This window comes from Salvelinus namaycush, chromosome 3 (assembly GCF_016432855.1).
Source record: "Salvelinus namaycush isolate Seneca chromosome 3, SaNama_1.0, whole genome shotgun sequence".
Taxonomy (NCBI): Eukaryota; Metazoa; Chordata; class Actinopteri; order Salmoniformes; family Salmonidae; genus Salvelinus; species Salvelinus namaycush.
The window spans coordinates 23,512,213-23,539,000 of NC_052309.1; the positions used below are offsets into that span (position 1 = coordinate 23,512,213).

General features: G+C 38.9%; 1 protein-coding gene across 1 annotated transcript in view; it reads right to left on the bottom strand.

Moving 5' to 3' along the window:
* LOC120045090 (androgen receptor-like) overlaps positions 1–19,407 on the bottom strand; it is a 40,115-nt gene extending 20,708 nt beyond the window's left edge. The window contains exons 1-3 of the mRNA XM_038989959.1: positions 19,373–19,407; positions 13,602–13,738; positions 11,236–11,352 (exon numbers count right to left, since the gene is read on the bottom strand). Of these exons, the coding sequence (XP_038845887.1) occupies positions 11,236–11,352; positions 13,602–13,738; positions 19,373–19,407 (289 nt within the window). The remainder of the gene's footprint in view (positions 1–11,235; positions 11,353–13,601; positions 13,739–19,372) is intronic.
* Positions 19,408–26,788: the final 7,381 nt, after the last annotated feature.

The following is a 26,788-nucleotide window of genomic DNA, read 5'->3' on the forward strand; positions in this document are numbered from 1 at the left end:
CATTATTCCGTAATCAGAGAAGAATCTTTCACATTTGAAGCTCTCGTCTGAGCTTTCAAATTACAGTCCCAAACTTACCTGTGAGAAAGTACACAGTGCACAATAAAAATCCATGAGAGAGGCATCTGAGGGGAAGGAAGGCTCTTTCTAACTACACCCGGAATTGAGGTACCTTTTCCCTGACAATCACAGCATCACATCACATTTTCCCCCCATGGGCTTGTCAGCATCTGGTGGCTAAATTACCAGCATTTCTGCTCCTTTAATTCACGTGTCTCATGTCTACTTTGTGCTTCTCTGTGCAGTTGTCACCATTAACAGAATGAGAAAATGGAAGGGAGTGAAAATTTAACACAAGAACTAAAATTAGTCCAGAACATGTCCATCTTTGAGACCTCATACGACAAACAGCTAAGGAAAAGTGAATGAAATAGGTCTAAATTGCCTGGTGGCACAGTCAGGGGCTTGATTAGCAGTAGTATTCTCCTTTGTGATGCAGCGATTCAACAAAGCTGGCTAAGATGTGTAGTACGGGTTGCAACATTCACAAGAAATCAGGTACTTATTCTAAAGGAGACCATTTCTGAAAGATAATCCATGCTGAGTTTAACTCTAAAGTTCAGTTGTATTCCCTAAAATTGGAAATGTGCTGAGGGTCTTATGCTGTATATGGGGGATTCTACAGAACTGAGGCACATTTCAGTCCCACCCCCAAAAAACTATTTTTTTTAAACTGTCTCCAAACAGGGCATTTATTTACATCATGATATGTTCAAATTCAATCCAAGGAAATAACAAACATATTTTTAAAATAATATAGTCAAAAGTAATTGTTTATACACCTATTTGTATTGAAAGGTGGCTGTCCCAAACTCCTAAACTTCTTGTTTGAAAATTTACACTATTATTAATGATTTTATATATTTATTTAAACACTGCTATTTCAGTAGAACATCTTGAATTGTTATATTATTACACTGAAATATACTGATCTAATTAGTAGTTTTGTTTATTGTTAAACATCTTTTAACAATAACAAGCTGTCCCACCTTTTGATGTCACTACCGAAATATACACACTAAAAGACTGTAGAATGAATGTGTCATAAGCCAACCAATATCACCAGGTGATGGCACATCACCCGACCCACCACAATACGCCTTTTACTAACAGAAGCATCATCAGACCTCTGTAGTAGACTATTTCATTTCTCTCTTTCAAAGCTCTGGAAACCGAGCAGAAAATGCTGTGCTCTAAAGATGGCATCGTAGACACACATACATTAGAAGATATTTGTCGATCTGATTAGAAACATTATGCTCACAACCTTAATCTCCTAAATGATGTCACTGGTGTATTTTGTTAGAATTTAGAAATACAATACCGTTCAAATTTTGGGGTCACTTAGAAATGTCCTTGTTTTTGAAAGAAAAGCTATTTTTTTTGTCCATTAAAATAACATCAAATTGATCAGAAATACAGTGTAGACATTGTTAATTTTGTAAATGACGAATGTTGACCTGTTTAAAGGTCTTACTCACATCGGCTGCGGAGAGCATGATCACAGTCTTTCGGAACAGCTGGTATTCTCATGCATGTTTCAGTGTTATTTGCCTCAAAGCGAGCATACAGCGCCTTGCAAAAGTATTTTTCCTATTTTGGGGCATTACAACCTGTAATTTAAATTGATTTTTATTTGGATTTCATGTAATGGACATACACAAAATAGTCCAAATTGGTGAAGTGAAATTAAAAAAAGAACTTGTTAAAATAAATTGACAAAAATTTTAAACGGAAAAGTGGTACGTGCATATGTATTATGAAGCCCCTAAATAAGATCTGGTGCAACCAATTACCGTCAGAAGTCACATAATTAGTTAAATAAAGTCCACCTGTGTACAATCTAAGTGTGATATGATCTCAGTATATATACACACCTGTTCTGAAAGGCCCCAGAGTCTGCAACACCACTAAGCAAGGGGCACCACCATGAAGGCACCATGAAGACCAAGGAGCTCTCCAAATATGTCAGGGACAAAGTTGTGGAGAAATACGGATCAGGGTTGGGTTATAAAAAAATATCAGAAACTTTGAACATCCCACGGAGCACCATTATAAAAGAAATTGAAATAATATGGCATCACAACAAACCTGCCAAGAGAGGGCCGCCCACCAAAACTCACGGACCAGGTAAGGAAGCATTAATCAGAGAGGAAACAAAGAGACCAAAGATAACCCAGAAGGAGCTGTAAAGCTCCACAGCGGAGATTGGAGTATCTGTCCATAGGACCACTTTAAGCCGTACACTCCACAGAGCTGGGCTTTACAGAAGAGTGGCCAGAAATATGCCATTGCTTAAAGAAAATATAAGCAAACACATTTGGTGTTTGCCAAAAGGCATGTGGGAGACTCCGCAAACATATGGAAGAAGGTACTCTGGTCAGATGAGACTAAAATGTAGGTTTTTGGCCATCAAGAAAAACGCTATGTCTGGCGCAAACCCACAACCTCTCATCACCCCGAGAACAACATCCCCACAGTGAAGCATGGTGGTGGCAGCATCATGCTGTGGGAATGATTTTCATCGGCAGGGACTGGGAAACTGGTCAGAATTGAAAGAATGGTGTATGGCGCTAAATATAGGGAAATTCTTGAGGGAAACCTGTTTCAGTCTTCCAGAGATTTGAGACTGGGACGGAGGTTCCATCGCTTCCAAAGGTGCTTCAACAAAGTACTGAGTAAAGGCTCTGAATACTTATGTAAATATGATATTTCAGTTGTAATTTTTTTAATAAACTGACAAACATTCTAAAAACCTGTTTTTGCTTTGTAATTATGGGGTATTGTGTGTAGATTGATGATGGTAGAAAAACAATTTAATCTATTTTAGAATAAGGCTGTAACGTAACAAAATGTGGAAAAAAGTCTTCAAATTAGTGGATTTAACTATTTCAGCCACACCCATTGCTGACAGTGTATAAAATCGAGCACACAGCCATGCAATCTCCATAGACAAAACATTGGTAGTAGAATGTCCTTACTGAAGAGCTCTGTGCCGTTCAACGTGGCACCGTCATAGGATACCACCTTTCCAACAATCAGATTGTAAAATGTTTGCCCTGCTAGAGCTGCCCCGGTCAACTGTAAGTGCTCTTATTGTGAAGTGGAAACGTCTAGGAGCAACAATGGCTCAGCCGCGAAGTGGTAGGCCCCACAAGCTCACAGAATGGAGCTGCCGAGTGCTGAAGCCCGTAGCGTGTAAAAGTCGTCTGTCCTCGGTTGCAACACTCACTACCGAGTTCCAAACTGCCTCTGGAAGCAACGTCAGCACAAGAACTGTTCGTTGGGAGCTTCATTAAATGGGTTCCGATGGCCGATGCTGGAGGAAACAGGTACAATGTATCTATATCCACAGTAAAACGAGTCCTATATCGACATAACCTGAAAGGCCACTCAGCAAGGAAGAAGCCACTGCTCCAAAACCGCCCAAAAATAGCCAGACTACGGTTTGCAACTGCACATAGGGACAAAGAGCATACTTTTTGGAGAAATGTCCTCTGGTCATAATGACCATCGTTATGTTTGGAGGAAAAAGGGGGAAGCCGAAGAACACCATCCCAACCGTGAAGCACGGGGGTGGAAGCATCATGTTGTGGGGGGGCTTTGCTGCAGGAGGGACTGGTGCACTTCACAAAATAGATGGCTTCATGAGGCAGGGAAATTATGTGGATATATTGAAGCAACACCTCAAGACATCAGTCAGGAAGTTAAGGAAGCTTGGTCGCAAATGGGTCTTTTAAATGGACAATGACCCCAAGCATACTTCCGAAGTTGTGGCAAAATGGCTTAAGGACAACAAAGTTAGGGTATTGGAGTGGCCATCGCAAAGCCCTGACTTCAATCCTATAGAACATTTGTAGGCAGAACTGAAAAAGCGTCAGGAATTGTGAAAAACTGAGTTTAAATGTATTTGGCTAAGGTGTATGTAAACTTCCGACTTCAACTGTACATAACAATAACGAGGCTACAGTTGAAGTTGTAAGTTTACATACACCTTAGCCAAATACACTTCAACTCAGTAAACAATTGTTGGAAAAATGTATTGTGTCATGCACAAAGTAGATCGGTCCTAACCGACTTGCCAAAACTATAGTTTGTTAACAAGAAATTTGTGGAGTGGTTGAAAAACGAGTTTTAATGACTCCAACCTAAGTGTATGTAAACTTCTGACTTCAACTGTATATACAGGGGGTACTGCTTTCCGAGTCAATATGCGGGGGTACAGGTTAGTCGAGGTCATTTGTAAAAGTGAATAGTCCGGGTGGCAATTTGATTAGTTCAGTTGTTCAGCAGTCTTATGGCTTGGGGGTAGAAGCTGAAACCTCTACGGACCACCCATCCCGGATAGCCTAGCCTAGCCTAGCATAGCCTAGCCTAGCGCCACAGGGATATCATATAATATAATTTCATGAAATCACAAGTCCAATAGAGAAAATGAAAGATAAACATCTTGTGAATCCAGCCAACATGTCCGATTTTTAAAATGTTTTACAGCGAAAACACAACATACATTTATGTTAGCTCACCACAATAGCCCAACACACAACGCCATTTTTTCACCGCAAAGATAGCTTTCACAAAACCCACAAATAGAGATAAAATGAATCACTAACCTTTGAACAACTTCATCAGATGACAGTCTTATGACATCATGTTATACAATACATTTATGTTTTGTTCGAAAATGTGCATATTTATAGCTACAAATCGGGGTTTTACATTGGTCACAAATGTAAAACAAATGTAAAAATTTGTGACATGGTCACAAATGGCACCAAAACAGCCAGAATAATTACAGAGAGCAACGTGAAATACAGAAATACTCATCATAAAACTTTTATGAAAAATACATGTTGTACACATAATTAAAGATAAACATCTTGTGAATCCAGCCAACATGTCCGATTTTTAAAATGTTTTACAGCGAAAACACAACATATATTTATGTTAGCTCACCACAATAGCCCAAAACACAACGCCAATTTTTCACCGTAAAGATAGCTTTCACAAAACCCACAAATAGAGATAAAATTAATCACTAACCTTTGAACAACTTCATCAGATGACAGTCTTATGACATCATGTTATACAATACATTTATGTTTTGTTCGAAAATGTGCATATTTATAGCTACAAATCGGGGTTTTACATTGCCGCCATGGTCACAAATGGCACCAAAATGTCTGGAGAAATTTTAGACAGCCACGTAATCGAACAGAAAAACTCATCATAAACTTTGCTGAAAAATACATGTTGCACATATAATTAAAGATACACTGGTTCTTAATGCAACCGCTGTGTTAGATTTTAAAAAATAACTTTAGTACAAAGCCCAGCATGCAATAATCTGAGACAGCGCTCAGCCATTCTCCGCCATGTTGGAGTCCAAAGAGTCCACAAAAATACGAAATAACATCATAAATATTCCCTTACCTTTGATGAACTTTCATCAGAATGCAGTGCCAGAAATCCTAGTTCCACAATAAGTCATTGTTTTGTTTTAGAATGTCCATTTCTTCTGTCGAATTAGCAACTTTGGCTAGCATGTGTAGCTCACATGTCCATGAAGATTTTACGCATGAACGAAAAATTCAAAAAGTGATAATAAAAGTCGAATAAACTGGTCAAACTCAGTTGTGAATCCATCTTTAGGATGTTTTTCACAAATATATCCAATAACGTCCCAGACGGAGCATTTCTTCGTGTCTACCTAACGCATTGCAGACAAGATATGACAAGCCCTAAGTGCGTAGCCAAATACTGCCAATATGGCTGACCTCTCACTCCAACGACTCCCATCCGGTCCCAGAGAAGGCTAGACACTTCATTCCACGTTCTACTGCCTGTTGACATCTAGTGGAAGGCGTATGAAGTGCATACAGATCCATAAATACAAGACAATTGAATAGGCGAAGCCTTTCACAGAGACCCATTTCAGAATTTTCACTTCCTGTTTGGAAGTCTGCCTGCCAAATGAGTTCTGTTTTACTCACAGATATAATTCAAACAGTTTTAGAAACTTCAGAGTGTTTTCTATCCAATAGTAATAATAATATGCATATCATATGATCTAGGACAGAGTACGAGGCCGTTTAAATTGGGCACAATTTTATCCAGAAGTGAAAAGGGCGCCCCCTATTTCCAAGAGGTTATTAAGGAGCCTTTTGGTCCAACACTTGGCGTTCCGGTACCGCTTGCCATGCGGTAGCAGAGAGAACAGTCTATGACTTGGGCGACTGGAGTCTTTGACAATTTTTGGGGCTTTCCTCTGACACCACCTAGTATATAGGTCATGTATGTCAGGAAACTTGGCCCCAGTGATATACTGGGCCGTAGGCATTACCCTCTGTAGCACCTTATGGTCGGATGCCGAGCAGTTGCCATACCAGGCGGTGATGCAACCGGTTAGGATGCTCTCGATGGTGCATCTGTAGAACTTTTTGACGATCTGGGGACCCATGCCAAATCTTTTCAGTCACCTGAGGGGGAACAGTTTTAGTCTTGCCCTCTTCACGACGGTCTTGGTGTGTTTGGACCATGATAGTTCGTTGGTGATGTGGACAACAAGGAACTTGAAACTCTCGACCCGCTCTACTTCAGTCCCATCGATGTTAATGGGGGCCTGTTCGGCCCTCTTTTTCCTATAGTCCACGATCAGCTCCTTTGTCTTGCTCACATTGAGAGAGAGGTTGTTGTCCTGGCACCACACTGCCAGGTCTCTGACCTTCTCCCCATAGGCTGTCTCATCGTTGTCGGTGATCAGGCCTACCACTGTTGTCAGCAAACTTAATGATGGTGTTGGAGTCATGCTCGGCCACGACTTCAACAGGGAGTACAAGAGGAAGTACAGGAGGACACTAAGCACACACCCCTGAGGTGCCCCAGTGATGAGGATCAGCGTGGCAGATGTGTTGTTGCCTACCCTTTCCACCTGGGGGCATCCCGTCAGGAAGTCCAGGATCCAGTTGCAGAGAGAGGTGTTTAGTCCCTGGGTCCTTAGCTTAGTGATGAGCTTTGTAGGCACTATGGTGTTGAACGCTGAGCTGTAGTCAATGAACAGCATTCTCACATAGGTGTTCCTTTTGTCCTGGTGGGAAAGGGCAGTGTGGAGTGCAATAGAGATTGCGTCATCTGTGGATCTGTTGGGGCAGTATGTGAATTGGAGTGGATCTAGGGTTTTAATTGAAGGCCTATCACAAAACTATTTTTTGTAGGAGATTATAGTAGGCTAATAAAAGCATGTTGATCTCAGCATAAACCAGCCTATTATCTCTGAAGAGCCTTCATTTATTGGTGATGGATAGTTTAACTGTACGTTTCGGATACTTTTAAAGAGGTCATATAGGCTACTTCTCTGCCAGAGCTCGTGAGATAACTAGTCCTACCGGTAAGTGTGGTCTAAGCAATTCCCTCATGATATCAAGTTACCTCCCTACACATAGGTCGGCTCATCCATAAGGCTAGGGGAAGCTTTCCCTAAAGTAAATTTTATTAAATTGACAAAAAATATATAGCCTAATTAGCCTACTCCTGTCTATACAGAAATAAAATCTATCAAAATAGACTACTAAAGCATGATTTGGCCTCAGAGGATCATTAGCTTATTTTCAATTTTTTTTATTAAATTGCATTGCCTACAGCTTGAAGGAAGGGCAGCGCAACCAATTTGTGCAACTTACACGGCAAATAACAAATAGATTATTGTTGAGTTGCGACTGTCAGTGAAAAGTAGAGAGGCCCAGCCAGGCATAACACAATATTTAAAAACACAATCACGGGAAGACATAGTTTGGAAAGCAAATGGCTATTGCTGTAAAGAGAATACGGAATGCGTTATTAGAAAGGTGAATTTTTATGGTGAAAATTAGCTTCCCCAAACTTGAAACTCACGCGCCGCCTATGTCCCTACATTGATTCTATTGATGGAAAATCGTTGTTTTTTGCCGTTTTAATTTGCAGTTTAAAGTAAAATATATGTAAAAATTGTCCAAACCAAAACGGCCACAACCGAAACTATAATGAAACCATAGAGATATACAGAGATCTCCTCTTTGTATCTGTGCCATTATGGAGTCTGTGACAGCATGGGCAGCATCATTGAGGCCATCTCCATTATAAAGTCACATTCGCCATGCTCTACCAACTGAGCTACAGAGGATCACCATGTGGGTAGTCGACAAATGCACGCTTCAAGAAAAAGTGTAGAATATTGAGATGCTTAGTCAGCAGGAGAGCTCCAACCCTTCAAGAGCCCAAACTTGACATATATTTGGCCAAAACTTGGATGTCTATAATGTGTTATACTGTACTGTAATTCACTGTACTCTACTGTATTTTGTTGTGCTGTACTATATTGTACTGTACCCTACTCTACTGTACTCTAATGTACTGTGCTCTCCTGCACTCTAATGTACTGTGCTCTACTGTACCCTGTGCTCTACTCTACTGTACTGTACTCAAGTTTACTCTACTTGAGTATCTTACAATTGAAGAAAGGGCCCACGGACTCTTGATCTAGTGGTCTTGTTCTTGGCAATGTCTATACTAAAACAAGTTACATCCATCTAGAGTCCTCAATGTATTTATATGATTGACACTTCATACCGGAACACCTCTTATTTTGCCAGGAATAATTTAAACATCTAACAATATAATTAATTAGATGCATAACTAATTCAATCGATAAACAAGTTTCAGATTCATACAATCAACATTAAACATTTTACAGAGAACAACAGAGATTATATTTCTCTAGGTTTTGAAAATCAGGTAAAAAAAAATGTTTTTACTATTTTGTTAATTTTGTATGAAAATTCAATTTCAAAAAAGTATCTGTAATAGAAGGTTAATCAAAACTGGTTCTCCCTTTATTGCAACTTTTTTACTATGTTTCGGTAGGGACAAATTTTGTGGAGTAGTAAGGAATTCAGGTAAATATTTAAAATATGCTGAAAGGTAGAGTCATCTCCCAGTGTCTGGTGGAAAGTAGACTGAACCAGGTTTTCCTCTGCTTTTTTGCCTGTGCTTAGCTCCAATCCGTTTATTTTTTATCCTGAAAAACTCCCCAGTCCTTAACGATTACAAGCACACTCATAACATGATGCAACCACCACTATGCTTGAAAATATGGAGAGTGGTACACAGTAAGGTGTTGTATTGGATTTGCCCCAAACATAACACTTTGTATTCAGGACAAAACTTTAATTGCTTTGCCACATTTTTGTGCAGTATTACTTTAGTGCCTTGTTGCAAACAGAATGCATGTTTTGCAATATTTGTATTCTGTACAGGCTTCCTTCTTTTCACTCTGTAAATTTGGTTAGTATTGTGGAGTACTATAACTACAATGTTGTTGATCCATCCTCAGTTTTCTCCTATCACAGCCATTAAACTCTGTAACTGTTTTATAGTCACCATTGGCCTAATGGTGAAGTCCCTGAGCAGTTTGCATCCTCTCTGTCAACTGAGTTAAGAAGGACGCCTGTACCTTTGTAGTGACTGTGTGTATTGATACACCATCCATAGTGTAATTAAAAGCTTCACCATGCTCAAAGGGATATTCAATGTTGGCTTTTTTTATTTGTACCCATTGGTGCCCTTCTTTGCGAAGCATTGGAAAACCTCCCTGGAGTTTGTGGATGTATCTGTGTTTGAAATGTACTGCTCGACTGAGGGACCTTACAGATAATTGTATTTGTGGGGTACAGAGATGAAAAAATCATGTTAAAATGTACTATTGCACACAAAGTGAGTCCATGCCACTTATTATGTGACTTGTTAAGCAAATTCTTACTCCTGAACTTATTTAGGCTTGCCATAACAAAGGAATACTCGGGTACTTATTGACTCAAAACATTTCAGCTTTTCTTTTTTTATGAATTTGTTAAAAAGAATAATAAGTTATTCCACTTTGACATTATGGGGTATTGTGTGTAGGCCAGAGACAAAAATCTCAATTTAATCCATTTTAAATTCAGGCTATAACATAACAAAATGTAGAAAAAGTCAGGGGTGTGAATACTTTCTGAAGGCACTGTATGTTGGAAGACATGTGCTGAAAGTTTGGGGAAAAATAGGATACAAATGAGCTTTTTTTTCAACCCCCAATTTGCACCACTTCTGTAGAATGGCCCATATTCACTCACTGGCCAGTTTATTAGGTAGAGCCATCTAGTACCGGGTCGGACACCCTTTGCCTCCAGAACCGCTTGAATTATTGGAGACATTTTACAAGGTGTCGGAAACATTCCACAGGAATGTGTTCCATGTTGATGCGATGGCATCACGCAGTTGCTGTAGATTGGACAGTGGTACATTCATGCTCCATCTCATCCCAAAGATACTCTATTGGGCATGGCCGCTGGGTGGGGGCGCTGTGGGGAATAATAAAGGCCAAGTGGACTATTTTTATTGTATTTTTTCAGTTCCCTCAGCACCCCTACTTCCCGCAGCTATGCTATTGGGTTGAGGTCTGGGGACTGTGCAGGCCACACAAGTAAACTGAACTCGCTGTAATGTTCAAGTCGATGTTTTTCCACTCCTCAATTGTCTAGCATTGGAGCCGCTTCTTCTTGTTTTTAGCTGATATGAGAGGTTGTCTGCTGCAATAGCCCATCCGTGACAAGGATCGACGAGTTGTGTGTTCCGAGATGCTGTTCTGCACACCACTGTTGTACTGCGCCATTATTTGTCTGTTTGTAGGCCGCCTGTTATCTTGCACGATTCTTGCTATTCTCCTTTGACCTCTCTCATCAACAAGCTGTTTTCGCTGACTGAATGTTTTTGTTTGTCGCACCGTTCTCGGTAAACCCTAGACACTGTCGGGCGTGAAAAGCCTAGGAGGGCGGCTGTTTCTAAGATACTGGATCCGGCGCCCCCGGCACCGACGATAATTATTTTGCCCATTCTAACATTCAATTGAACAGTAACTGAATGCTTCAATGCCTGTCTGCCTTCTTTATATAGCAACCCACAGCCATGTGACTCACTGTCTGTAGGAGCGATATGTTTTCGTGAACGGGGTGGTGTACCTAATAAACTGGCTGGTGAGTGTATGTAACTGTACATTCACAAACCTTTGTCCATGATTATCGATCAGTGGGTGGGTGGATGGATGGCTAAGTACTTTAATTATTTCTCATTGACTTAAGAAATTGACATAATAGTTGTATTTACTTCCGAGGGTCATCCCAGCTTCAAAACACCTCCTCAGTCGACATGATGGGCAGTTCTTCCTCCTCAGCTTATCGATGGTGCAGTCATTTCTGCTGGCACACAGGTATTTCTGTTTCCCTAACAAAGATGCAAACAAAGATAAGCATTAGAATACGGAATTCTACTTTGAATGATTAAGAAAGGTACGTACGTCATGGTTGTAAGTTGTAACATGGTTGTTAGTTACATCATGAATGATTACAGCCGGAACAGTTATACATTTTGCTCTCTTGCTTATCATGTCCAGTGTGATGATCATAAAAAGCAGGAGCTTAGACTATAAAATCTCCTCAGTGTACACACTTTTGTTGAAGAGTACATTGACATGCTCTATAAGTAGCACATTGAAATAATCAAATCTATAATTTTACATGGCATGGTTTGATGGCAGTTATGCACTCACAGTTCAATTAAGAAAGGAAAATACTGAACAAAACAAATGAATACCTAGGAGCAGGAAGGCAGCATTTTAGCTGGTGTTTTCTGTTATTTTTATGGCAGAGCATTGTCAATTAAAGAGAAACCATATTGCATCCAAAAATATTTTGCATCCAAAACTGCCATTGTACTGAAATAGTAATGGATTAGATATAATTGTCAGTAAAAGCCTGATTAACTTGCCTTGGTAGCTCAGAATGTTTGTGTTTAAATCTGATTTCCCAGAGGGGTAGGCTAGGATGAATGTAACTTTAGGCAGTTTTGTAAAAAATTACATAGATTTCTGTTGACATATTCCAAATCAACCATACTATGGACCATGAGAATTTTCCGTTGAAATACATTTAACAATTTTCCTCATGACATGATTTACATCTATACTGAACAAAAATATAAACGCAACATGTAAAAGTGTTGGTCTCAAGTTTCAGAAAACATCCCAGAAATGTTCCACACGCACAAAAAGCTTATTCCTCTCAAATTTGGTGCACAAATTTGTTTACTTTCTTGTTAGTGAGCATTTCTCCTTTGCCAAGTAAATCTATCCACCTGACAGATGTGGCATATCAATAAGCTGATTAAACAGCATGATCATTACAGAGGTGGACCTTGTCCTAGGGAGAATAAAAGGCCAATCTAAAATGTGCAGTTTTGTCACTCAACACAATGCCACAGACGTCTCAAGTTTTGAGGGAGCATACAATTGGCATACTGACTGCAGGAATGTCCACCAGAGCTGTTGTTAGATAATTTAATGTTAATTTCTCTACCATAAGCCGATCCTGACTAGTCTCAAAGTCCCTGCCGCTGATAAACATCCCCACAGCATGATGCTGCCACCACCATGCTTCACTGTAGGGATGGTGCCAGGTTTCCTCCAGATGTGACGCTTGACATTCAGGCCAACGAGTTCAATCTTGGTTTCATCAGACCAGAGAATCTTGTTTCTCATGGTCTGAGAGTCCATTAGGTGCCTTTTGGCAAACTCCAAGCGGGCTGTCATGTGCCTTTTACTGAGGAGTGGCTTAAGTCTGGCCACCCTACCATAAAGACCTTATTGGTGGAGTGCTGCAGAGATGGTTGTCCTTCTGAAAGTTTCTCCCATCACCACAGAGGAACTCTGGAGCTCTTTCAGAGTGACCATCGGGTTCTTGGTCACCTACCTGACCAAGGCCCTTCTCCCCTGATTGCTCAGTTTGGCCAGGCGGCCAGCTCTAGGAAGAGTCTTGGTGGTTCCAAACTTCTTCCTTTTAAGAATGACAGAGGCCACTGTGTTCTTGGGGACCTTCAATGTCACAGAAATGTTTTGATACCCTTCTCCAGATCTGTGCCTTGACAAAAAATCCTGTCTCTGAGCTCTACGGACAATTCTTTCGACCTCATGGCTTGGTTTTTGCTCTGACATGCACTGTCAAATGCAGGATGTACCTGAGCTCAATTTTGAGTCTCATATCAAAGAGTTTAAATACTTATGTAATTATTTTTTTTTTAATATATATATATATATATATATATATATATATATATATATATATATATATATATATATATATATATATATACAGTATATATGTTAAAAATTTGCAAAAAATTCAAAACCTGTTTTTACTTTGTCATTATGGGGTATTGTGTGTAGATTGATGATTTTTTTATTTAAAGAAAATCAACTTTAGAATAAGGCTGTAATGTATCAAAATGTGAAAAAAGTCAAGGGATCTGAATACTTTCTGAATGCACTGTATGTTTTTGTTCAGTGTAATACATAAAGACATTATTTCCAAAAAGCATGAGAGGTGGCTCTGACATATGGATCCCATTTCCACCATTAATGCTCTGCTCTGTCTTCTGTGTGGAGAGGTGCAACGGCATATTACTTCATCAAGTCTTACCTTCTGCGGCTCTCTTGAAGAACACTTTGCAGCTGCCACAGGTGAGTGCTCCATAGTGGCAGCCAGATGCCTCTTCTGCACAGATCAGACAGGTCCTCTGGGGTGGGAAGAAGAACTCCATGGGGTACATGTGGTCGCTGCCACCCTCAAACCTTTAGGAATATAGTAAAGGCTTTTAGAAAACAACAAAAACATATACACAAACAGTACAGAATTAGTCAACAGCATCATTCAATAAGTATATGCGTTCCTATTATCTTCTACCTCTCTCTATTGCCACTATATACACTCTGATAAGCCGTTTCCTGCCATTTTAACAAAAGTTATATAATATATGCTATTTACCAAACACTTTTATCCAAAGTGACTTACAGTCAGTCAGTCATGCGTGCATACATTTTACATATGGGTGGGCCCGGGAATCATACCCACAACCCTGGCAGTGCAAGCGCAATGTTCTACCAACTGAGCCATACAGGACCATGAAGTGACCATGAACCTAATGTTTGAGGCCTGTATTTTTTTCTATAGGGGTTAACCCATTGAGAATGGACTAGTGGACTTGTCTAAAATATTCAAATTCATCAAAACTATCATAGTATAATTGCAGAGCTTCATTGTCCACATGATAATTGAAAAACACAGAGCAATTGCTCTGATGAAATTAACATTATGCAAGGCACGTCACATAAGCACGTTGATCTTCTGCTAAAAATAAACATGGTTAGCTATAAGCCACTGACTTAGAAGGGGCAAAATGACCAATACCTCACACAGAAGCTGACACCCGATCTGGACCATAGTCCATGATCAAAATGAAACGTGATTGCCTCTGGATGGCATTCTATAGGACTCCTCACATTGAGGCCTCAGGTGCAATACTACTACCATCAAGTGCATCAGCTATTCGTGTGGTTCTATAGAAATAGTGAAAAGGGTAAATCCATTTGAATTGAATCACCCCTTTTGACTTGAACGAAACCTTCCATACATATTTGCCCATTGTAGAGGTGTAGTAAAGAACAAGAAGGCCCGCACACCCTTTAAGCTCCCAATTCACTGCTTTATTGACTATGTTTCGATCCGAAACTGATCTTCTTCAGTTTTTTTTGTTTGACCTGGCGAAGATTAGTTTCAAATCGAAACATAGGCAATAAAGTGGTGAATTGGGAGCTTAAAGAGTGTGCAGGCCTTCTTGTTATTTACTATTATTCTTTATTAGCCCAGCACCTATGTTTTTTAAGGATGTGCATATGACCACAAACTTTTCCATTGTCTTCAAAGTTGACCCATTTTGCATACCCCACCATACCATGAAACATCCATGTCTTCACCACTGGAAAGGATAAACGGTTGAGACTGATATAATTAAAAAGCTTACAAACAGGGTTGTCAAACTATAAGATAATTTCTAGAGAATTGTATTTATTTTATTTAAAAAATGACATTTTAACAATTCAATTATCTAGAAAAGTGTAAAATTCATATTCACATATGTTGTAGCTTAGACCCTATTTTACATCATCTAAGGTTTTTGTGTTGTGCCTGCCATCGGTTTTGACATAACATGCTCTTGAATACAAGGTGGGTGCTATGTATTGGCTGATAAATGTACTAAAATGGGGAATACAAATAAAATGTCAACTTTCAAATGATACCACAAAGATGGTTGGAGGTCCACACATCAGAGAATGTTGACTTGAATGGGTATATCTGTTGTTTTAAATGTTATTGTCAATCCATAGGAAACCTATTTAAATCATAGCAATATAGATAATAGAATAGACTTGACCATTTAAGTTGACATACAACGGGTGGATCTGTGGTATAGTAATTAATTAGTTGTTAAAATGTCAATTAAATTTAAATGTCTATAGTGTACCAGCTACATTGCAATGGTCTGAAGAGATAGGTCCATTCTATGAATTATATTTCTATGATTGAAATGACACCCAATCTGTATTCAAGAGCATGTCGTGTCTTAACCGATGGTGGGCACAACACAAAACCTCAGATGATGTGAAATAGAGTGTAAGATACAACATATGCAAATATGGAGAAGGAAAAAAATCATAGTTTACGTGTTTTCGATCATTTATGTTAAAGGTTTGTAAATTACAATTTGTATTCCTTTATATATATATTTTTTTTAAATAATACAATTTATTGACAACACTGTGTGTGAGCTTTTAAATTATATCAAACTTATTTTCCAGGGATGAAGACATGGATGTCTCATGGTATGGTAAAGTATGCAAAATGGCTCAACTTTGAGCATCTTTATCTCCTGAATGTTTGGGCATTCAGGTCCAAACATTCCCTTTCTGACCACTTCTTAAATTAAAGTTTTGTTTAAATCAAAAGGGATGCTGATTTAATTCAAATGCATTTAACCAAAATTGTATTTTATTAACAGATACAGATTTATTGAATAATTTTCACTTTTCTCCCTCAGATTCACAGTTTCTAAGTGAGATCAGAATTTGTCTGATCTCCCATAAGAGCTGGACAGAGGGTGTGATGATGAGAGAGTGTGGGAAAGGTGAGAACAGCAGTGCCAGGGCCAGGGGGGAAAGAGGGGTGCTCTACTGCAGCCGTGAGCACAGGAAGAGATTGGACAGTGTGTACAGACATAACTATAATTCAAAAACACATAATGTAAGATGTCAAGGCTCTATATAAAAAAGGCAAGGACAAAGCTTATAACCAATCACCAAAACAGTCATCTCTACAGTATCTTCAGTATGCTAAATGCCCACTGACTCTCGGTCAGAATCTAGAGCAAGAGAGGCCAGCTGTAAGGGAATAAAGCACAAGGCTCAGTTTTGTCATAGTTACCTCTGAACAGCTATCAGTGGCTTAATATTTAATTTGACATGACTATATATAGTTGAAGTCGGAAGGTTACATACACTTAGGTTGGAGTCATTAAAACTCGCTTTTCAACCACTCCACAAATTTCTTGTTAACAATCTATAGTTTTGGAAAGACGGTTAGGACATCTACTTTGTGCATGGCACAAGTCATTTTTCCAACAATTGTTTACAGACAGATTATTTCACTTATTTTCCACTGTATTACAATTCCAGTGGGTCAGAAGTTTACATGCACTAAGTTGACTGTGCCTTTAAACAGCTTGGAAAATTCCAGAAAATGATGGCTTTAGAAGCTTCTGATAGGCTAATTGACATAATTTGAGTTAATTGGAGGTGTACCTGTGGATGTATTTCAAGGCCTACCTTCAAACTCACTGCCTCTTTGCTTGACATGGGAAAATCAAAAGAAATCAGCAAAGACCTCCGGATTTTTTGTTGTTGTTGATATTATCCACTTTTGCAATAAACATTTCAGGGAAATAGTTAGAATTCTTGGAATTCCAAAATGAGAAGTGCATTTAGGATAGGTGGCAATACTGCAAGACATTCATATGTTGATGGCATATCCTGTGGATGTCAACATGGAGTATTCCTGTGAATGTATAGGGCAGGCATGGCAAGGCAGGGGTAAACAGAAATTATCAGAAAAGCTGAATAATTGTATTTCAGACTGGTTCTGACCATTTTGACTATTCATAAAACTCTATTAGGCAAAACATCTCCACTTATAAATTGTATTGTTAAAATCATCAAGGATTAAAAAAGTATGTAATTTTATATTGGAAAGAATCTTACTCCTCTGAAATTACCGTTCAGCCTCACTGTCAAAGACTTGTAACCACAGAATTCTACTGAATCAATGCGGATGTCCTTTGTCAGGGAGAGTCGGGACGAAAGTAACACGTGACGAAAGTAACACGCCCATTTTCTCAGATAACACAGAAGCTAGAATGATGTAGTCAAGTCAGCACGTTCCTAATGTGGAGGATGAGCTCACTGCAAAGAAACAGCCTAGTCCCACCATGTTTCGCAGAGTCATCAACAAAATGTGGTTATGAGCGATGTAAGTAAAAAACGGACCAGAAAGTGTTTTTTGGTTGTAGAGTTGTGTTTAGTTATTTAAGGTTCCAAACATATGTCATTTTCTTAACCCATCTAGTGACTAAATGACAGCATAGGCTTCAAGTCTTGGGTGTTAGCCTGGGAGAAGCTACAGGGGAGACGGTTGGGAAGAAACTAACATACTGTAAACTAATGACTTGGAATCAAATAAAATAAACGTTCAAGCACAGGCCATTGTCTCCTCTAGTTCATATTGCTTTTATTATGTTAACAAAACATGAACTGACTGACTGACTGAATGTTTGAAAATTGTATATGACATCATTAGAATTATGCCTTAATCAATTCACTTGATGGCTCAGCTTCTCACATAAGCTTTTATCGACAGGTTAGTGGTTAAAATATATATCTTTATGATTCTGGGGGTCAATTACCTTATGTCAAGCCATGGAAATGTGATAAGCATGATATGTTTGCCGTTTGTAAAGAGAATAAAGACGTTTATTCTATCAAGACACGAGGAGTGTGCATGACAAGGACAGCTGGAGTGCACCTGATTGGTAGATCTAAGCATGAACAGTCATTGAAAATGGTGAAAAACATATCCTACTACATTCCCATTAAAGTGAGATGAGAAAATGATGGTTAATGTAGCTATTATGTGATCAATTTTAGTCAGATTAATATTGTAAGGCAAAATATTGTGGTTGTGCAGCATTGCTATGTTGATGGTTAATTTTCATACATTTCTAACCTACAGCATTAATTATTCAAATCGGCACCAACATGAAATGATGGCTGACAGTACATTTGTTGAAAGTAAAGACCATAACAAACCAGAAACATGAAGATAAGACTTTTGTGCACTTCTCGCCAAATGTTATTTCTGTCCCAAGGCTATTTTACTCCCACCGGCAGGTACAAAATTGACATTGCGGTAGTTCTGTTCTCTGTCTATTTAATTTCAACTAATTTACCCAAGAAAAGTAATTACAGTTGCTAATGGAATATGACATATATATGATATTTGTAATAAAATACGGTGTCTTTAGCTCTATTGGGCCCCCGAGTGGTGCAGCGGTCTAAGGCTGTATCACATCCGGCCGTGATTGGGAGTCCCATTGGGCGGCGCACAATTGGCCCAGGGTCGTCCGGGTTTGACCAGGGTAGGCCGTCATTGTAAATAAAGAATTTGTTCTTAACTGACTTCCCTAGTTAAATAAAGGTTAAATAACGATTTATTTATTTTTTAATTGATCTCTGAGTAATTAGGAAAATAACTAAGTACTACTTGTATCCCGGTTCTTCCCTACCCACCCCATCTAACCAGTTTGAAATGAAATTCACATTCAACATTTCCCCCAATAAATGTCGCCTAGGTGAATGACTACTCCGCATGAGCAAAATAAGCTATTCTGAATTTGATATAACAGGAGGCTGATATCAAGAATGCTGCCCATAAGCCAATTGGAGCTAATAGCCATATGGTTTGTAAGTTCAAAAACTGAAGCAAATAGCACTTAGACATTTTAGACCTTGGAATCCACATAATATTTTACACTGCAGGTGGTGTGTGACTTTGACATGCAAATTGTCAATAGCACAGCACTTTCACGCTTGAGGTGCAATTTGGAAAGTAATTTAGAATCTCAGGTAAATTCACTGTCTCATTTAGTGAGTGGATCAGATCAGCAGTGGAGTACTGACCATTAGTGCATCCAGCCCTTTGTCCTCAAAAAGTGTCCCCCCCATACACACACACACCTCAAATGACGAAACAAATTCAAAACAACCTTTCCCAGTCATAAAGCCCAGTGCATTGCAGGCTCCCACCTGCTTGTGTTGTGAGTGTATAAAAACAATGCCATAATGAGCCATGGGGCCAAGGAAGCGACATCAAATAGGACAAGAGGGATCTGAAGCATGAAGCCCACTCTTAGTCCAGTGGGGAGTGAGAGTGATCCGAGAGAGGGAGTGGTGGAAGGAGTGAGCCACCTCTGGTAAAGATGATTAAACTTTACAGCCAGACAATTCTGATGAAATACCACAGGGATTATTAATCCTACACTGTTTGGGAGTGATGGTGGAATAAACACACATATAGTAACAGTACTGAGCAAACAATATGCACTGAATGCGCTAACAGCATCGCAGTTGACATACTCTAGAGAAAACTCATTAAAAACACCAGCATTTCATGGATAGAGTTAGTTTTAAAGCAAATTTTATATAGTTTTGAATAGCGAATGCAGGAATATAAGTTTTATTGTTGTTTTTTTCAATGTAACTACAAACTCAAACCATCACCCTGAAATGATAAGTAAATATGCTCAATGTGGTGGTAACTAATAGTTGTTGTTTTTTAAACTGAAACGTACAGTGTAAAGAACTATACTGCCTGTGTGATGTTGGGTGGAAATCTGTCCGGCTGCTATAATGTGGAAACGATAGAACATCATCTTCATTAATAGTTTAAAAAAAATGCAAATATGCATCTCATGACATGGTGATGACAGCTAAAGGTAAGGAACAGTCCAAAAATAAGTGTTAGGTGCCAGTGACTGCTTAGTAAGACAAAAATCTATTTTCACACCAAACAGAGCATAATTGCTGCAACAGAAATTGACAACTTAATTGACCCTTTGTCTAACAAGCCTTTTAGAGGCCTATCTTGTTCTTCCACACTTCCATATCCATTCAGTCACTGCGCTGAGGTTTTTGGAGCCACAGTATATATTCTCTATTGATAATATATTATTACTGACCAATTTTAACATTTATCCATAGTACACCGTAACATCACATGGTTGGTGAATTATCTCTGATGTTTATATTTACTTCCATAATTGGATGAAGCCTGATCAGACATGCTTTGTTATAGTTCCAGTCCGTAAAAAAAAAAATACACCATTGGATAATACATTGCTTATAAAAGCATCCTATAGAGCAGGGGTATTCAACCTCACCTGGTTGTCTATGTCTTAATTTAAAGGAAACAATTAGTGTCCTTGGTCTAAATCAGTTCATGATTAGAGGGGAATGCAGTGGAACTGGCTTCGAGGTCCAGGGTTGAGTTTGAGGGCTATAGAGGAAGCTATAACAATTAGCACTCATGTGTAATTGAAAAGACATGGTCTGGATGTCCCTTCACAGTTATAAACTGGCTATAGGATACTTCTAGGACTGTGAACACACCAGAGGGGTTACTGTTTATGTTGACTAAAATACAAATCTTAAAAGCACTCAATGTGATGTAATAGGTCTATGTTTGGTATAATTGTAGTTGCTGCTGTTATATTGCAGATCAGAACAATGTAAGTGTTAATGCCACAATGTGAAACATTTTCTGACAAAGACAATATTACTTTGTCTACGGGGTAATTGAATAAACAATCAAATTCACATAGGAACTCAAGCTAGGGCTCAGTTATAGTGGGCCTATCAGACCATTTAAAAATGTATATAGATGAGCTCTCCAAGTCAGACAAAGATATTCTAAAATATGGCCATGTGTATGAATAATGTGGGGCTGCTGTCAAACGGGCAGTAAAGTAGATCACCAGTTAACTCATGTAAAACTAGATCTCTATCTCATGACATGAATCAAAGTAGTGCTAAATGTAAAGACGTCTGACCATGTGGAAACGAGGAATACCGTACACACAAACATGCAAATCTAGTGTTATTGCTACCCATTACAATACATGCAACTGTTTGATATAAATTCCATACCACTTCAATATCTTAGAAACATCTTGTAAATGCAAATACCAAGATTCAAAACTACAGGGCAGAATGAATGAACAGGTAAGGGCACCAGTGATGCACTATTATCCTGAGTTGGAGAAATATTACTCCCTGGAACAGATATTATAGAGATGCCTATTGTCTAAGTCTTTGTCTTCTGGTTGGGAATAATTGAGCTACAGATTCAAACATGTTTCAGATTCAAAAATGCTTTCTCATGGGCAGGAAGGAAGAATGTTGTTTCTAAATCTCTTGTAACTAAATTTAAATGAAGGGGCCCACGTCTCATATGATCATATTAGTAAATGGTTTATACTGTAAACAAGATTTTATAGCATTTCTTGTTCTGAATATATGGGAATTGAGATCATCAGTAGCCATTTTTGGAGTAAAAAAAATGTGACTGGACCGATAACAAACTTCTCCCTCCACTCAGTGTTAGGGTATGCAGTGTCTTGTGTGTAAGATAAGAAAGTCTGCTCATTGGATTGTTACAGCCCCTCAAAAGCCTATCTTCACAGAGCCTGTACATCAGGGATCATCAACTAGAGTCAACTGCGGGCTGATTTTTCCTTGAGTGGTTGGTCATTATTTGTAACATAATTACAAATAATTGTAGACTGCAAATTGGCAGCAAGAAGCCCAAATAGATACATTTGACTAAAACATAATACTTTCACACCTGCTTACACTTGTATACAATCACGTGTCTCTCTATTATGTGTGGAAATACTTTGGACCAGATTTTCAAAATTAAAAGCACTTGGAGCTGATTTGCTGGCATTTTTTGAAAAAAATCTCAGAAAACATTCTAAAAATTTGGCCAGGGGGTCTACCAGTTGGGGAACCCTGCTCTTAGGAAAAAAGATGCTATCTAGAACCAAAAAGGGTTCTTTGGTTGTCCCCATAGGAGAACCCTTTGAAGAACCCTTTTGGGTTCCATGTATAACCCTTTCCACAGAGGGTTCTGCATGGAACCCAAAATAGTTATTATACCTGGAACAAAAAGGGTTCTCCTATGGGGACAGCTGAAGAACTCTTTTGGAACTCTTTTTTTCTAAGAGTGTAGTCTGTATATATAATGTATTTCTCTTATTCTGTAGGCTACATGACAAGTTCTTGAAAAATTACAGGTACACTTTAAGGTTGAGACATTGATTTGATTACCTTTGAATGAAAATAATGTACACCATATACCCTGTGTGGTCCAATAAGGGCTCTATTTTGTGTCATTCCATCCATCCTACTACACCAAACACCAAATCACTGTGAGTAAAACATTAAAGACAACAAAATTTGCTCAAGGACCGTACTCAGTGTATTACAGAACACTACAAATATGATGCTTGCTTTTTTGCATGATATTAGTTGCACATTCCACAAGCAGGATTTATGTTGGACAACAGCTAATTTTCAAAGTAGCCTATGAAAAGCATTGTTAATCAATTCAACAACACATTTATTATTTTGCGATTGAGAAATGTTCCATGGCTCTCTACACAACAGATACGTAAATCATGCGGCATGTGGCTTTGTGTCCAATCAAATTATAGGAAAAAGTTATACAGACAACATAATAATAAAATAAGTTCTAATGAAGCATAGAAGGTCTTATTTCTTTAAAAAAGCAAAAACAGACAAGCACTATGGATATACACTATTCAGAGCTTAGAACTATAGATGCTCAACGTAGTCTACAAAGTAGGCTTATAACACCTTTATTTGCTGTAATGACAATGATATGGAGGTGCAACTTTGCAATTCCTCTACGATGTACAAATCTGAACTGTTAAAATGTGGTGTTTTTTCTGGTCCTTCAACACTATTCGCGGCTATCCTTTTCAGGATCAATAGTGGCCTAACCTATGCAGAATTCATTCTCATTCTATGTTACTACTGCAGTAACCACCGCAGAGAGTAATACTGAGAGTGCTACATTTATTAAAGATAATAAAATAAACACAACACTATATCATTTGCAATATTACCATTTGGCAATGGGGTAGTTGATTTTTTTCATCAAATACATATTATCAATATAACAGTAGCCACCCTATTATAGTACATTGTAATAGTCTGTTGGAAGAGGGAATTAAGAATTATGCAGCCCATAACATTGTAAAATGTGACAGGTGACAGATTGCTTTGTTACACTGAATTTACAAATGTAGGTTAATTACACCATAATAAGGGCACTGTAATGTAAAGTGTTTCTGTGTATTTGTGCATTTGTGCATGTCAATAAAGTTATTACCTGGCATCTGTGTAAGAGACATCCAGACTGTCACCAACCTCATTCTTTATGCATGGGGAGTTGGGATAGGGCAACCTCCCTAGCATCTCGCCCGGGTACCACTGCTCAGGAGTTGGCCGCTCTCTGCGCACGAGTCCACCACCCCTCTCATATTCATGAGGGTTACAAATTAACGCAATGTCCGGTCCCGCAATGTATGAATTCATACCCTGCCTCGGTCCATATTGTGTATTGTCATTGTCATTATACCTGTACTGAAAGTCCCATGACGTTCCGGCAGGTTCATTATGCCTATTAAAGGTCTCAGATTTTATCTTGACACTGTACTGTTGTTGTAAGTAGTCAGCATATTTGTCCTCCATAGTCTCTCCAGTTTCACGGACATGTGCTGGGGGTTTGTAGAACACATGAGAAGAGTTTCTGTCTGTTTCGGTTTGACTGAAGTGTGCCAAGTGTGCTGGCAACAGTTGGTCAAAATGATAAGACGCTGAACGAGCTCCTGTATTCAGAAAATGATCTGTTTCTTTTGAAGTCGGGTCATCCCTGTTTTCATTCAGTCTAAACTCCTGTTCATCTGTGGATGGATGTCCGGAGCTAAGGTGCTGTATGGTCGCCACTTTTTCTGTAAGGTTGTTTGCAGGGGAACGTTGAAACATCTCAACTAGTTGTTTATCACTTTGTAGTGGCTTGGCATTGCGCTCACTGGGGCAATTGTATTCTGTTATGGAGACGTTTTCTCCAGCTCCAGAACATTTCAATAGAGGCACCTCAAACAAATAGTTTCCTTGACTTTGGTGATTTACGCTGGATGGTGCGTGATTAGGTCCCAGGTCAGTCATCTCATTTGCGTCCATGGTCAATCCCAGTGACACAGAGACAGCGTTGCAGAGCTCCCTCGCCGTTTTTGAGATGGTGCTGTAGGCAGAACTGGAGCAACTGCTCGCCACACAGGCCTCACTGTTATGATTTAACTCATTTCCGTGATGGGACACAGAGGGTTGACAGGACTGTTGTTCCGTGTTGGAGACTTGCTGTCCAGAGCGACACGATCCGTATTCATTCGCGTTTGGATTGTCTGATTCGTTCAAAGAGGAAAACCCGGCTATGTTCCCTTTTGAGCTTTTGGCAAAATGAATACGACATGCCACTGATTCGAGTGTTCTGGAAAAACAAACGCTGTCATCTTCCCTCACTTCAATATCAGAATTGCGAGCCGTTCCTGACCATATTTCTTTTCGGGATGATTGCCGGCTCGTTTGGCGCATCTCCCAGGGTTGTTTATTCTGCAAGAAACTGTACTTTGAACTACAAAAGTCCAAGCTTTCAGTGACAGTCGTGTTACTCGGCAGTGCTTGCACGTTGTGGAAAACGTTTTGGAAAGGTCCGCGAAAAACTATGTTTGGGGAGTCACAAACTCCTCCTAATCCAACCGGAATCTCCATAGTCCAAAAAAAACGGCGTTTACGGCGATTGGCCGTCTGAGTTGTAAAAATGAGGTTTGTGAAAACGTAAGCTTATTGACCAAATTCATTGACAAGAATTTAAAGTCATCGGCCTATTGGCGTTTAACAAAACAATGAGTCAGCTAATTAGACCTATCTTTAAAAAATAGAAGGATGGGCCTATTGCGTAATTTAATAGATTTTTTGCCCGAAATATTTAGCCTAAAGCAAAAATGATTTACCCAGTTTATATAAAAAGGTTTTGAAAACAAAGATGTCGTTATTTCATAAAATGCTTACGGCTTCAGATATAAAAAAGTTGATGCATACATTTTTACATTATAAAGCCAACAGAAGTATCCTACATGTGAGATTTGCGCTCACCATCCATGAAGGCGAAAATGAAATTTGTCCTGACTGAAGTGATGTTCTGAAGTCGATGGACTATAATCGTGTCTATTTTTCCCTGTTGTCTGTGTCCAATCTGGCAAATGCGTAACCGGAGGGAAGCGGTGCCTGTTTCAATCATGAAACTCCTCTAGTAGGCTAACGTTAAATATCCATAAAGGTGCAAGCCTACGAAAGAGTGATGCACCCATAAAACTCGTCAGACAACTGAACACACCCCGGTAGAACAGCAATTAATGCTTGGTTTTTGAGAATGTTTGGATTGCTGCAAGTTTGCGCAGGGACAAAGTTATCTTCCAATGTCCTTGAGCGCTTTTTGCCGTCAGCCTGTGAGTTTGGCAGCCTTCCTTAATGACTAAATAAATATAATTGGATTAAGGCCAGTTGGCCTACAGAACGTAATTCAAAATACAGTACCAGTCAAAAGTTTAGACACACTTACTCATTCAAGGGTTTTTATTTATTTATACTATTTTCTACATTGTATAATAATATTGAAGACATCAAACTATGAAATAACACATATGGAAGCATGTAGTAAGCAAAAAAGTGTTAAAACAAATCAAAATATATTTTAGATTCTTCAAAGTAGTTTTGCGGGTACTATTTAATGAGGCTGCCAGTTGAGGACTTGTGAGGCGTCTGTTTCTCAAACTAGACACTAATGTACTTGTCCTCTTGCTCAGTTGTGCACTGAGGCCTCCCACTCCTCTTTCTATTCTGGTTAGAGCCAGTTTGCACTGTTCTGTGAAGGGAGTAGTACACACCGATGTACGAGATCTTCAGTTTCTTGGCAATTTCTCGCATGAAATCGCTGTCATTTCTCAGTACAAGAATAGACTGACGAGTTTCAGAAGAAAGTTCTTTGTTTCTGGACATTTTGAGCCTGTAATCGAACCCACAAATGCTGATGCTCCAGATACTCAACTAGTCTAAAGAAGAACAGTTTTCAGCTGTGCTAACATAATTGCAAAAGGGTTTTCTAATGATCAATTAGCCTTTTAAAGTGATAAACTTGCATTAGCTAACACAACATGCAATTGGAACATAGGGGTGATGGTTGCTGATAATGGGCCTCTGTATGCCTATGTAGATATTCCATTAAAAATCCGCCGTTTCCGGCTACAATAGTCATTTACAACGTTAATATGTCTACACTGTATTTCTGATCAATTTGATGTTATTTTAATGGACAAAAAATAGCTTTTCTTTCAAAACAAGGACATTTCTAAGTGACCCCAAAATTTGAAACGTTAGTGTATATATAAATATCCTATTGATACGAGTAGGCTAGACAGTCAAACGTATTTCAATGTGAATATTAAATATGAAAATCATGAAATGTCTTACTTAGATAAGATTGGGTTGAAATGAGGACCTATAAGTAGCCTATAATAA